Source organism: Mauremys mutica, chromosome 2 (genome assembly GCF_020497125.1).
Source record: "Mauremys mutica isolate MM-2020 ecotype Southern chromosome 2, ASM2049712v1, whole genome shotgun sequence".
Taxonomy (NCBI): domain Eukaryota; kingdom Metazoa; phylum Chordata; order Testudines; family Geoemydidae; genus Mauremys; species Mauremys mutica.
The window spans coordinates 176,122,658-176,135,809 of NC_059073.1; the positions used below are offsets into that span (position 1 = coordinate 176,122,658).

At 45.5% G+C, this 13,152-nt stretch overlaps 1 protein-coding gene across 2 annotated transcripts in view; it reads right to left on the minus strand.

Annotated features, from left to right (window-relative positions):
* Positions 1-12,630, minus strand: part of ELP2 (elongator acetyltransferase complex subunit 2) — a 101,034-nt gene extending 88,404 nt beyond the window's left edge. Inside the window, exons 1-4 of one of the 2 annotated variants that reach the window (XM_045007278.1) lie at positions 12,399-12,630; positions 9,345-9,423; positions 5,774-5,844; positions 3,100-3,256 (exon numbers count right to left, since the gene is read on the minus strand). In XM_045007278.1, coding sequence (XP_044863213.1) covers positions 3,100-3,256; positions 5,774-5,844; positions 9,345-9,423; positions 12,399-12,530 — 439 coding nt within the window. In that variant the 5' untranslated portion in view covers positions 12,531-12,630. The remainder of the gene's footprint in view (positions 1-3,099; positions 3,257-5,773; positions 5,845-9,344; positions 9,424-12,398) is intronic. The other variant, XM_045007279.1, reaches the window with a different exon arrangement.
* Positions 12,631-13,152: the final 522 nt, after the last annotated feature.

The following is a 13,152-nucleotide window of genomic DNA, read 5'->3' on the forward strand; positions in this document are numbered from 1 at the left end:
GATGCCATTTTAGATTTGGTTTTGGTGAGTAGTGAGGCCCTCATAGAAGAAATGGTTGTAGGGGACAACCTTGGTTCGAGTGATCATGAGCTAATTCAGTTCAAACTAGATGGAAGGATAAACAAAAATAGATCTGGGACTAGGGTTTTTGATTTCAAAAGGGCTAACTTTAAAGAATTAAGAAAATTAGTTAGGGAAGTGGATTGGACTGAAGAACTTGTGGATCTAACGGTGGAGGAGGTCTGGAATTACTTCAAGTCAAAGTTGCAGAAACTATCAGAAGTGGGCATCCCAAGAAAGGGGGAAAAATTCATAGGCAGGAGTTGTAGACCAAGCTGGATGAGCAAGCATCTTAGAGAGGTGATTAAGAAAAAGCAGAAAGCCTACAAGGAGTGGAAGATGGGAGTGATCAGCAAGGAAAGCTACCTTATTGAGGTCAGAACATGTAGGGATCAAGTGAGAAAGGCCAAAAGCCATGTAGAGTTGGATCTTGCAAAGGGAAGTAAAACCAATAGTAAAAGGTTCTATTGCCATATAAATAAGAAGAAAACAAAGAAAGAGGAAGTGGGATCGCTAAACACTGAGGATGGAATGGAGGTTAAGGATAATCTAGGCATGACCCAATATCTAAACAAATACTTTGCCTCAATCTTTAATGAGGCTAATGAGGAGCTTAGGGATAATGGTAGGATGACAAATGGGAATGAGGATATGGAGGTAGATATTACCACATCCGAGGTAGAAGCCAAACTTGAACAGCTTAATGGGACTAAATCGGGGGGCCCAGATATTTTAAGAATATTAAAGGAACTGGCACATGAAATTGCAAGCCCATTAGCAAGAATTTTTAATGAATCAGTAAACTCAAGGGTTGTACTGTACAACTGGAGAATTGCTAACACAGTTCCTATTTTTAAGAAAGGGGAAAAAAGTGATCCAAATAACTATAGGCCTGTTAGTTTAACATCTGTAGTATGCAAGGTCTTGGAAAACATTTTGAAGGAGAAAGTAATTAAGGACATTGAGGTCAATGGTAATTGGGACAAAATACAACATGGTTTTGCAAAAGGTAGATCGTGCCAAACCAACCTGATCTCCTTCTTTGAGAAGGTAATAGATTTTTTTAGACAAAGGAAATGCAGCGGATCTAATTTACCTCGATTTCAGTAAGGCATTTGATACGGTTCCAAATGGGGAATTATTAGTTATATTGGAAAAGATGCGGATCAATATGAAAACTGAAAGGTGGATAAGGAACTGATTAAAGGGGAGACAACGGGTCATACTGAAAGGTGAACTGTCAGGCTGGAAGGAGGTTGCTAGTGGAGTTCCTCAGGGATCAGTTTTAGGACCAATCTTATTTAATCTTTTTATTACTGACCTTGGCACAAAAAGTGGGAATATGCTAATAAAGTTTGCGGATGACACAAAGCTGGAAGGTATTACTAGCACAGAGAAGGATCGGGATATCATACAGGAAGATCTGGATGACCTTGTAAACTGGAGTAATAGTAATAGGATGAAATTTAATAGTGAAAAGTGCAAGGTCTTGCATTTAGGGATTAACAACAAGAATTTTGGTTATAAACTGGGGACACATCAATTGGAAGTAACAGAGGAGGAGAAGGACCTTGGAGTATTGAAGATCACAGGATGACTAGGAGCCGCCAATGTGATATGGACGTTAAAAAAGCTAATGCGGTTTTGGGATGCATCAGGCAAGGTATTTCCAGTAAAGATAAGGAGATGTTAGTACCATTATGCAAGGCACTGGTGAGACCTCATATGGAATATTGTGTGGGGGCAAAAGACATATCTGGCTTCAAGACTAAGCTTGATAAATTTATGGAGGGGATGGTATGATGGGATTGCCTAATTTTGGCAATTAATTCATCTTTCATTATTAACAGGTAAATATGCCCAATGTATGTGATGGGATGTTAGATGCGGTGGGATCTGAGTTACTACAGAGAATTCTTTCCTGGGTGCTGGCTGGTGAGTCTTGCCCACATGCTCAGGATTTAACTGATCACCATATTTGGGGTCGGGACGGAATTTTCCTCCAGGCAAGATTGGCAGAGACCCTGGAGGTTTTTCGCCTTCCTCTGCAGCATGGGCACGGGTCACTTGCTGGAGGATTCTCTGCACCTTGAGGTCTTTAAACCATGATTTGAGGACTTCAGTAACTCAGACATAGGTTAGGGGTTTGTTACAGGAGTGGGTGGGTGAGATTCTGTGGCCTGCATTGTGCAGGAGGTCAGACTAGATTATCATAATGGTCCCTTCTGATCTAGAGTCTGAGTCTATGAGGTCAAAATCTCCCTTGCCTATGACTGTCTTATACAGACTGCAGTCAGCCCCGGTGAAAGGGGGCTAGATGGTGACTGGCAGTAGCCCATAGGCTGAGGCAAGGCAGGGATAGAGGTCGGGGGTTCCCCAGGGAGGGGAGACACAGATCTGTGGGGTATTGCTTGGAGGGGTAGCACCTCAGGTAAAAGGGCACCAGAGTCTGGGAGAGACACAGGGGCCAGTGGACAGCCGGACACCGGCCTGCAGAGGGCACTCTGCGCTGGAAAGAGCTAATTCCCTGAGACGACCAGCAGGAGGTGCTGCAGGGGTGAGTCCCACACATTTACAGGCTCAAAGGCAAAGAACACTGGAGAACTCCAAAAAAGGCGCAGTCCTAGCCCCTGCATGCTGCCAAAATTATTAGTGTGCCATCATACTCCAAGGAAAAGGGGATGCCAAACACTTCACACTGCCGGATATGAGAGAGGTATTTTTTCTAACTGCCATCCTTGCAAATTCAGCCTGGACCCAGGGTGGGTTCTATTTTATATCAATGCCAAAGGTTCTGCAGGGCAAATAAGATCTTCAGTTACACCAGTGCAATCCCCTAGCTTTCAATGTATTTTAAGAGGTCTGACTGAATGACTGCTCTGAAGAAACAGAATCCAGCTTACACCCTGTCTTTAGCAGAGATTCTTCTGAGACTTTAGTGTACTAGAGGTACTTTAACAAGTGTACATTCATCCATTTTTAGAGTTGGTCTTTAAGCCATTCTGTTGTGTCTACAGTATTAACAGTAAGGAAAGTTACCTTCTGAACCTCGTTTGGACCAGATTCTAACAGTAGAGTCAGAAGCGGCAGAAGCTATTAGTAGATTTAATTCTGTTTTTGACTCATCTGTCTGGTACACAGCATCCACAGCACAAACAGCTTCTGTATGGCCTTCAAGATGAATGCATTTCACAAGCTGAACATGACAGAAAGTTACATAAGATTAAACAAAGAATAAAGATAGATCACTTAACAGAAAACATGAAACTTTCAGGCATGTAGACATTTAAATTCTTGGAAATGTTTAGAAGAGCGCTGTAACGGTTAAATATGAAAACTAACAACTTATGTGGGCTAGCTTGCCGAGGTTTAAGTACATTCAGCCTTGAAAAAAATGACAAAGAGGTAACTTGATTACAGTATATGTTCATGTATTTCTTAAAAGGAGAACCTTGCCAGATTACAGATGTCATAATTAAGGCTACAATTTAGTCATGGGTATTTTTTAGTAAAAGTCATGGACAGGTCACGGGCAATAAACAAAAATTCATGGCCCACGACCTGTCCACGACTTGTACTAAAAATATCTGTGACTAAATCTTCAGGGACAGGGGGAATCAGGGGTCACCTACACTGGCCCCTGAGAAGTGTCAGAGATCACAGAAAGTCACGGAATCTGTGACTTCCATGACCTCTGTGACAGGCACGGAGCCCTGGTCATAACAAGGTCATTAGAAAAAAACTATTTAATGATAACTTCCTTGATAAGTTCTGCAGTTTCTTTTCCAAAAGGCTCATAAGAATGTGGCGTATATTACTGAAGAAGACTTGGAACAATTAGTATAGCTGAAGGCAGAGCTACACTACCGCTTAAATCAATCTAATTTACGTCACTCAAGGGTGTGAAAAAGCTTACACACACACCCCCAAGCAATGCAAGTTTCACACTCTCCCCACTGGCGCTATGTTGGCGGGAGACACTCTCCCACCAACATAGCTTCCGCTTCTCGCTGAGGTGGAGTAATTATGCTGACTGGAGAGCACTCTCCCGTAGGCATAGAGCATCTTCACCAGATGCACTGCATCAGTGCAGCTGCATTGATGTAACACTGCAGTGTAGACTTGTCCTGAGTGTGTATTTAGTGTCCAACAACTTCTTAATACAGGATTGCTGCAATTTTCTGCAAATCAAACTGTTTCCCCCCAAAAAACATTTTTTAAGTCATAAAGAATTTATGAAATTAAACACAAAACATACTGTGACTGATACATTTCATAATCACATGATACCTACAGACTGAAAAGAAAAGCTTGCAATCCTGTAACTAGTTAGGCCTAGCATTTGTTTTCCACCCACAGAAACATCTGGCACCTTATCTTAATCTAGCCTATTACACAGTTTCATGAAAACCAATTCAAATATATTAAAAGTGCTTGATTGACAGTGGTCTGGCTAAACATAGTGTAGGTCTTTTGAAAATTGACTAAGTTCTGAATTCAATTATTACACCTTCTATAACTTAGTCCCATGGTTTCCCACCACTGTGGTGCAAACAACTCTGACAACCTCCTTGACACACAGGCTTTGGGATAGAAATCTCTAAGTGCTAGAATATCAAGAACACACTCTGGCTTAAGGTCCATCAGTCACATTTCAGCCTCTTCTTCATGTACTGAGCTCAATCATTTACATTTGTATTTGTGATCAGCCATGTTATTTAAGTAAGAGAAAGGTTCTATAGCATCTCCATCTTTTTGGATTATTATTATTACCGTACTTTATCCTTCTATGGTTCTAGTTTCAGGTTTTGGTTAATTAGCTAAATTGAGACTTCCACTGAGTATGGAAAAGTCTACAGTCTGTCAGCCTGCAATCTGTCAAACTCCTTCAAAATCTTCCTTCAATTGCTTTTGTAAATTTAGTGCGCCTCTGTATTCTCTTGTGCAAAATACATGCTACATTTTGATCACAGCCCTTCTCATACTGGGTGCAAATGTCTTTTTTCAAATCCTCTTTTTTCAACCAAGTGGGAGACTGATTCTGACTAAAATAGAATTTTTGAATTTCCATAATGCACATCAGGACTGTGTTAGGTATAACTTCTTATTCAAGAAGGTTTAAACCCTTGCAGCCTTCAAACCATCTTTTCCACACTCCTCACAATTTGTCTATTCTTCTGGTAATAAAGGTCCCTGTACATAAATGCTGTATTCCAGTTGTGGATTCACCAGATCCAACTAGAGAAGACTGAAGAGAGATACAGGAATGCTGTGCCAGACACACAGAACTATAGAAAAATGGGTCTCACACTAAGAGTGATGAGATTATGGGAAAGAAGTATACTATATGATGTTAGAAAATGAAGCTTGGAGCAGCAAGAGATAAAAGGCTTTGAAACAAGCTATGTAAAGTCTATGGATTTTTTGTAAATGAATCACTAAAAGAATTGCAGCAGAAATATTTAGAAATAGGATTAAATGTAATCATGTGACAGAGGATAGCAACATTATGCTGATGCAAAAGTTCAGAGAGAGAGTTGGAAGAGGCATATAAGAGTTGCAATAATCTAGGTGAGATAAAAAGGCATGATAAAGAGTTCAGAAATGCAGACAGAAGTAATTTAATTTACTAAATATTTGATGGATACTATGCTTGAAAATTAAAATTGATGAAGTGATAGTTCAAAAAGACAATAGGAACATTTCTGCTTACCTGCTTATTCTGTGTTTCCCATACAATGAGCTGTTTATCAGATCCTCCAGAAATTAATTCCGTCTCAGCAGCTAAAAAAATATTTTTTAAATTATGTGAACACCTACTTTTAATTGCTACTATAAAATAAGAGTTATTTCAGTCACAGAACAAACAAAGCTACTCAATGTGTATTACAGAAAATTAAATTTCCCTAAAAAGATAAGAGTTGTGATAGCTAAGAATGCTAAGTGCTGTTCAAGACTAGACAGACCATTGAATATATTTGGGGAAAAAAAAACCCACAAACATTAACGCTTGTGAAGTTTTATATGAATACGGTCAAGGGCATGCCACCTCAGCAGTTCGGGCAGCCCTTGGACCAGCCACAGCAGCCACTGCTGGGGCAGTCTCAGGCCACCGCCTTCCCTCTGCCCCCTCCCCCCAAGCAGCAGATGTTTGGGTCGGGGGCTAAGGGCTGGGGTACGGGAGGGGGTGAGGGCTCTGGGTACCGCTTACCTTGGGGGGAGCTCCCCAAAAGCAGTGACATCCTTCAGCTCCTAGCGGGAGGTGCGGCCAGGGGGCTCTGTGCGCTGTCTTTGCCTACAGGCACTGCCAACCAGCCAATGGAAGCTGTGAAGCCAGCACTCGGGGATGGGAGGCAGCGCTTAGAGCTGCGTGGCCGTGCCTCCATCTCCACCTAGGAGCTGAGGGATGTTGCCGCTTCCAAAGAACACCCCCTCCCGCCAGCACCAGCAGGGTCCCAGGCCGTGCACCACCGCCTGCCCCCCCCAGCACCCTTCTGGGTCCGCCCCCCCCCCCAAGCACCTGCGGTACCCCCAGGCTGCCCCCCTCCCCAAGATTTAGTCAGGGGTATATAGTACAAGTCCTGGACAGGTCACAGTCCGTGAATTTTTGTTTACTGCCCATGATCTGTTCATTACTTTTCCTAAAAATACCCGTGACTAACATGTAGCCTTACTAATGACCTCTCGATCTGGGTCAGTTCCTCAGATTTATCACCTAAAAAGAATGACCCAGGTGTGGGAATTTCCCTCACATCTTCTACAGAGAAAACTGATGCAAAGAATTCATTTAGCTTCTCCACAGTGGCCTTATCTTCCTTGAGTGCTCGTTTAGCACCTCGATCATCCAATGGCCCTACTGATTCTTTGACAGGCTTTCTGCAAGACAATAATACACAGAACTCCAAACTCCAAGAACAGTCTAGAAGCAGGGCCATGTAATGCATTACATTTTCAAAATATTTGTCGAGTCTGCTTCAACAAATTTACAGTTTGCCAATGTTTTATAAGAAAAAAACAAACAACAAAAGTATTCAGAGAAGAAATCAAATGCACTCATCACTCTACCCCGGGGCATGGAACACAGAGTATGATTAAATATCCACTGAACTCAGTGGGCAGACTCCCTTTGATTTTAGTGGGTACTGGATGAGGCCCCTGAAGCATTGTGAATTTTATTTATTTTTAAAGATGACTAACTTCACATTTACCAGTGAAGAACTCCTTAAATATTGTTTCCTACTTTGTTTTTTTAATTCCATTTTAAATAAGTTTTATAATCATTTTTTCTGCTTCTCTGCTGTTGCATATAATGGTCTTCTCAGCAACGGGGAGTAACTTGTCACAAAAATAACACCAAAAATGCCCTCTTAAAGGGCCTGAGGAAAAGCACTGAAATTCCCTCCCCTCACAGGAATGCATACCTCACAGGTAAAAACAAGAAGAGCAACTGACCATTAAAAAAAAAAAAAATCAATGAAACTGACTATGCACAAAGTATTGTCAAATCCTAAAAGTAAACAGAATGAAAATTAGAAAAATTACTGTAATCTTTCAATTGTAATCTTAGTGATTACTTCTATATATAACATTTTCTAATAAATATTATTTTCAAGTTGTCTGTACCCCTTGAAGATGCTGCAGCACTCTCTACCATCACTTGGATTCAAGTTCCTCCCTACTGAAAAAGCATGGGGACAGAGGAAGAACTGTCCTAAAATACACACTTCACTCTCCTATTTGAAGAGCTTCAGTCACAGGTACCAACCACCAATTATGTACTGTGAAGAACAGAAACATTTCCACACAGCAGTTTAGCTGTTTTCCTTCGCAGACAACTGGGAAGCAACTGCCGAGCAAGGAGTAGATGAAAAATAATCTCCTTTAATATGCTCTGTTATCAGCTCAAAATAAAGTCACATTTCTCTCTGAAACTTTCTACCTGCAGTCCTTACCAGTCACACTTAAAGGTTCAGATCAGATCACGACCCTGAGATTCACATAGGGATCCTCCATGCACAGATCTCTCAGTATGTGGAACTGGAGCTCAGCTACCTCAGTGACACCATGGTGTCACTCTTCCCCCGACCCCCTCAACCCCAGTGCACACATCCCAGACTCTTCAGAGAACTTTCTGGCTGGTCCACAGGCTGCACAAGGAGTTGAGGGGTGGAGTTGAGGCAGATTGGAGCACCAGGGGGCTGGCTGGTGTAGGATACACTGTTCCCCTTCTAGCCCAGCACAATATACACAAGAGTTATTCATAGCTCTTGGGGTCTTAATTTTGAGTATCCTCCAAGTATCTTAGCAGCTACTAGGGTCCACCAGATTTCTGGATGACTTTTTCTCTCTGCAGGAAAAAAAAAACAAACCTTGCCCAAGTAAGATGAGGTAAAGAATATCTGTGAGGAGATTTCCTAATCATAAGTCCCCCCTCTGCAGGTTTTATCAAAGCCTCTATCCCAAGATGATTATAACGGATTATTAGCGAAAAAAATCATTATTTCTAGTTTTACGTTCTGCATCAGTGTTTTCTGTAAAGTCCTTTTCACTGTCTCCCTCTATTGGCTTTAATTGTGCAAACACTTAACATCTGTGTAGTTTAATTAAAATTATTAGCCCCATTAAAGTCAACAGTATTATTCAAATTAATAAAGTTATGCATGAGTTTAAAAACTTGTTTTTACTGAAGAGTTAACTCAGGACTGGTCTACACTGGGAACTTATATCAGCACAGCTACATCTCTCAGTGGTGCGAAAAACGTACATCCCTGAGAAATGTAGCTATGCTGACATAACTCTCAGTGCAAACAGCACTAGCTACTGCCTCTTGGGAAGGCAGATTACCTACGCAGAGAGGCAGTAGTACCCACTGCTTTAACAAATTTAGAGTGAGTATAGCACCAGTGCACAGTTGCCATTCACACCCAAGGTAGGCTAACCCAGGTGCCAATAACCCAAGTTAACTCTGAAGTGAAGCCATACCTCAAGTATTTGCAAAATTAGGACCATTTCTCATTTGCATGGGTCTTTCGCCAAGCAACAGGAGAGAGCAGCATTTTTGTAAAATAGCAAAGCATGATTAAAAATCAAATCAAAACTCACAAGTGGATTTGGAGTCAGTTAACACACAAACAACTACTTAATTCAAATTTTTAAATTGATGAGATTGCAAGTTGACAGCATCCTGGATTCAACAGTTCTCAGATGAGCACATGAAAACTAAGCATCCTGTTCCAGCATAGAACAAAAGTGGTATTTGTAAACACAGCTTGCTTAGTACTTACAGCCATCTTGCTTGTGAATCCACTGCACGCAATTAACTCTACCAGTGTGACCATTCAGTGTAGCAACTACTCTTCTTTTCTGAGAAAAGAAAGAAAACATTTAGTCGCCCAACTGTTTTTGAGGAAATTTATGTTTTATAAAAACAAGGGGAGGTGAGCCACACTGCCAAAGCTTTAAGAAGGGACATTTATCTAACAACTTCCTGATGTGCTGGAGAGCTTGCTCAAGAAGGGACAAGTTATAGAAAAAAAGATCAAACACCTTCTTGACATTAGTGTTCTAATGGCAGGCGGGTCCTTCAACCACTCAGGGCAATCACATAGCTAGCAGCCTGGGCACCAGAAGCAAAGTGGAGAAAAGGGAGCTGGAGGGAGACACACAGACCCCCAGCCAGAGGGAGGCTGAGTGAGGACAAACCACACTCTGTCTTAATTTGCTACTTACGGTGTATCACACGAACTGAGCATACTCAGTAACATCTGCTGAAGCCACAGTCCTTCAGCCTGCCTTTACTTGGCATCGGATTCTGTGGACTGCTTTTTACAGAAGTTATAAAGGGGCAAAAGGGGCAAAATGAAGGAGGAGGGTGGCCGGGGGGTGAGCACGAGACGGAAATTGACTGGCCAGGGGGTTCAAGCACATGGAGGCAGGGTTAGGATAGGGGCTTAAGGACAAAACCAGGGATGGGGGATAGGAACTGGGGTTAAGCCCAGGGATGAAGCGCTGCCAGAGAGTGGCAGAGGGCAAAACCCTAGCACAGGCAGGGACAGAGAGGGTAACGGTTACGCCAGTGGACTGAAACACCAGTGTTTGCAAAAATAGGGTGCGGGGGCAAAGGGGCTTTTTAATTTGGTCAGAGGGGCTTTTTCATTTCCCCTCCCACAGGACAGTGCCTCTCAGCATGGGCTTCCCGCTGGGTTATTAAAGGCACAGGCATCCCAATGCCTAGTCACCGCAGCTCCTCTCTGTCTGACGTAACTTACTGAGGTGCTGCAGGAGACTTGTTCAGTGAAATATTTTACGTACACCCCTTCACAAACAAAGAATCCCTTATCAGTTTATATGAGTGCATAAAGTATCTTAGCAGTTCACAAACTTATTTGCTGCTGGGATTCCCTGAATTACTCTTAGCACTTCATCATTTACCTGTGTTATTGTGCAGATGTGTCACTGTGCTATTTAATTTATATTTTAATAACAAATATTTTTAATGGATATGTGTAAGTACTTACTAATAGTTTTAGCAAGGACATCTGTATTTCTAGTATTGTAATTGCTATATTGTGTGAGCACAGTAAATGAAGCTGCAAAATAAACGTTTAAAAGCCCTCACTCAATTAAGAAGTAATTGATACATATGTACCCCAAGCAGGATTCTTTGGAAGCTGAAGATGTTATGCTTCCATCCCATACCACTGTCAAGTTTTAGCAAATTAGGACAAGTCAGGAAATAAGAACAACTTTACATATCAGTAACTGATACTGATTACAGAGTAGCAGCCGTGTTAGTCTGTATCCGCAAAAAGAACAGGAGTACTTGTGGCACCTTAGAGACTAACAAATTTATTTCAGCATGAGCTTTCGGATGCATCCGAAGAAGTGAGCTGTAGCTCACGAAAGCTCATGCTGAAATAAATGTGTTAGTCTCGAATGTGCCACAAGTACTCCTGTTCTTTTTGCTGATACTGATTACAATTTGCTATGGCTGTTACAGTAGCAAAGCAGGTCAGATAGCAGTTTAATATCAGTAACTGCTACATGTAGCAAATTTAAGACTGAGAGTTTTCACACTACACGGGCTACTCTCACGGGGGCAGACACCGGGGGCAGCGGCAGGTGGCCCCACCCCTGGGGGCCAAGCCCATCCACACATACAGAGCTGGCCTGGTTAAAATGTGGGTTTCCATGCCGGGTAAATGCTGCCAGCCTGGCGTGAGTGCATGAACTCGGTTCCCCATGGCGCACGCAGCTGAGGAGGCTCGCGGCCAGCACATTAAGCAGAAGGGCTAGCAGGAGCTGATAACCAAGTCGTTGTGGGGCGCGGCTGCAATGCAAACAAAGTGGCTAGGCCCAACACAGTGCGTGCAGACTGCTAGAGGTTGAGCAGACTGGGGTCTCGCCCGCTGGTATGTGAGGCAGTCGCGGGGCTGAGGCGTGCGCAGTGGAACTCCCGAGACCAGCAGGCCCAGCAGCGGCGCTAACTGGGGGATAAATGAGGTAGCTGTCCTGCCCCCAGGAGTGAAAGTAACTTAAAGGAGTGGTACTCAAAACCAGTTCACCGCTTGTTCAGGGAAAGCCCCTGGCAGGCTGGGCCTGTTTGTTTACCTGCTGCATCCGTGGGTTCCATTGATCACGGCTCCCACTGGCCCCAGTTCGCTGCTCCAGATCAATAGGGGCTGTGGGAAGGGTGGCCAGCACATCCCTCTGCCCACGCCACTTCCAGTAGCTACCACTGGCCTGGAGCAGCAAACTGCAGCCAGTGGGAGCCACGATCGGCTGAACCTGCAGACGTGACAGGTAATCAAGCCAGCCCAGCCCACCAGGGGCTTTCCTTGAACCAACAGGGTATCAGCTTTGAGAACCACTGTCTTAAAGGACTTATCAGTACACTGGAGTCCTGAGCGGAGCGGGTGGGGGGAGGGGGAGAGCCTCAGCCAGAAGGGGGCAGGGCTGTTAAATCCCCAGGCCCTTTAACTCACCACCGGAGCTACCAGCTGCAGAGGTGGCCGGAGCCCCGGCTTAGATTTAAAGGGCCCAGGACTCCGGCCTCTGCTGGGAGCCCCGAGCCCTTTAAATTGCCAGCTGAGCCCCAGCGCTCCCGGCCACCACCGCTACCCCGGGGCTCCGGCAGCAGGCCCCAGCGGTGCTGTAAGGGGACCCCAGGCTCCAGCTGCTGCGGAGCCCCGGGCCCTTTAAATCGCCGCCGCCGCTGCCCCGGAGCTCCGGCAGTGGGGCTCTGCCGGCAATTTAAAGGGCCCGGGGGTCCGGGCCCTTTAAATCCCCAGCCCGGGGAAGCCCCGTAGGGTCAACTGTCACCTCAGCCCGCCCCTCACCTCGGGCTCGTAGAGCGCCACGGAGCGGCAGGTGCCGAAGGCCAGGAGCCCGCCCCGCCCCCACGCCACGGCCCCGCCGCCGGCCCGGTTCGCGCAACAGGCAACGTGACAGACTCCCAGGGGCGCCGCCATTTCCCTCGCGCGCCGCCCCTCTGACCCCGCGCGAGGCGGCTACGGCGTCCGCGAGGCGCCAGCGCGGGAGGGCGGGGCTGTGAACTGCAGCCGGGCTGCGCAGTCCCTCAGCCTCACTCTCACCCACGAGTCTGGCCGGCCCTACGCGCACGCGCAGCGCCAGCCCCTCCAGCCCCCGCCCCTTCCCCACCGGGGACAGCTTGGGGCGGCCCGACCCGACTGAAACCGGCCCCGTTTGCCTCACGCATGCGCGCAGCGTGGCGCTGGCCTGGGCGGTTGAGCCCGCGGCTGGGTCCGTGTCTGGGCGGCGGCTGAAGAGCCGCTCGCTCCGCCCCGGTTGCTGACGCGCGCTGAGCCCGCGTCCTGCCCCGCCGGCTGGTGCGGCCCCGGCCGGTGGGTGTGAGGGCGCGGGGCGCTCGCCCCGCTCTGTTAACTACCCAGCCCGGCTTGGCCCGCCGGCTCTGTTAGGGGAGCGCTGCCTGCCGCCGCTCTCCTTAGCTGTGCCCTGAGAATGCAAAGGGAACAGTCCCAGGGACACTGAGTCAGAGTCTGCTCGTAGTGGAAGTGTCGGTGGAATAGAAAAATATTTATGAATAAAAAGGGAGTGACAGATCTGCTTCGT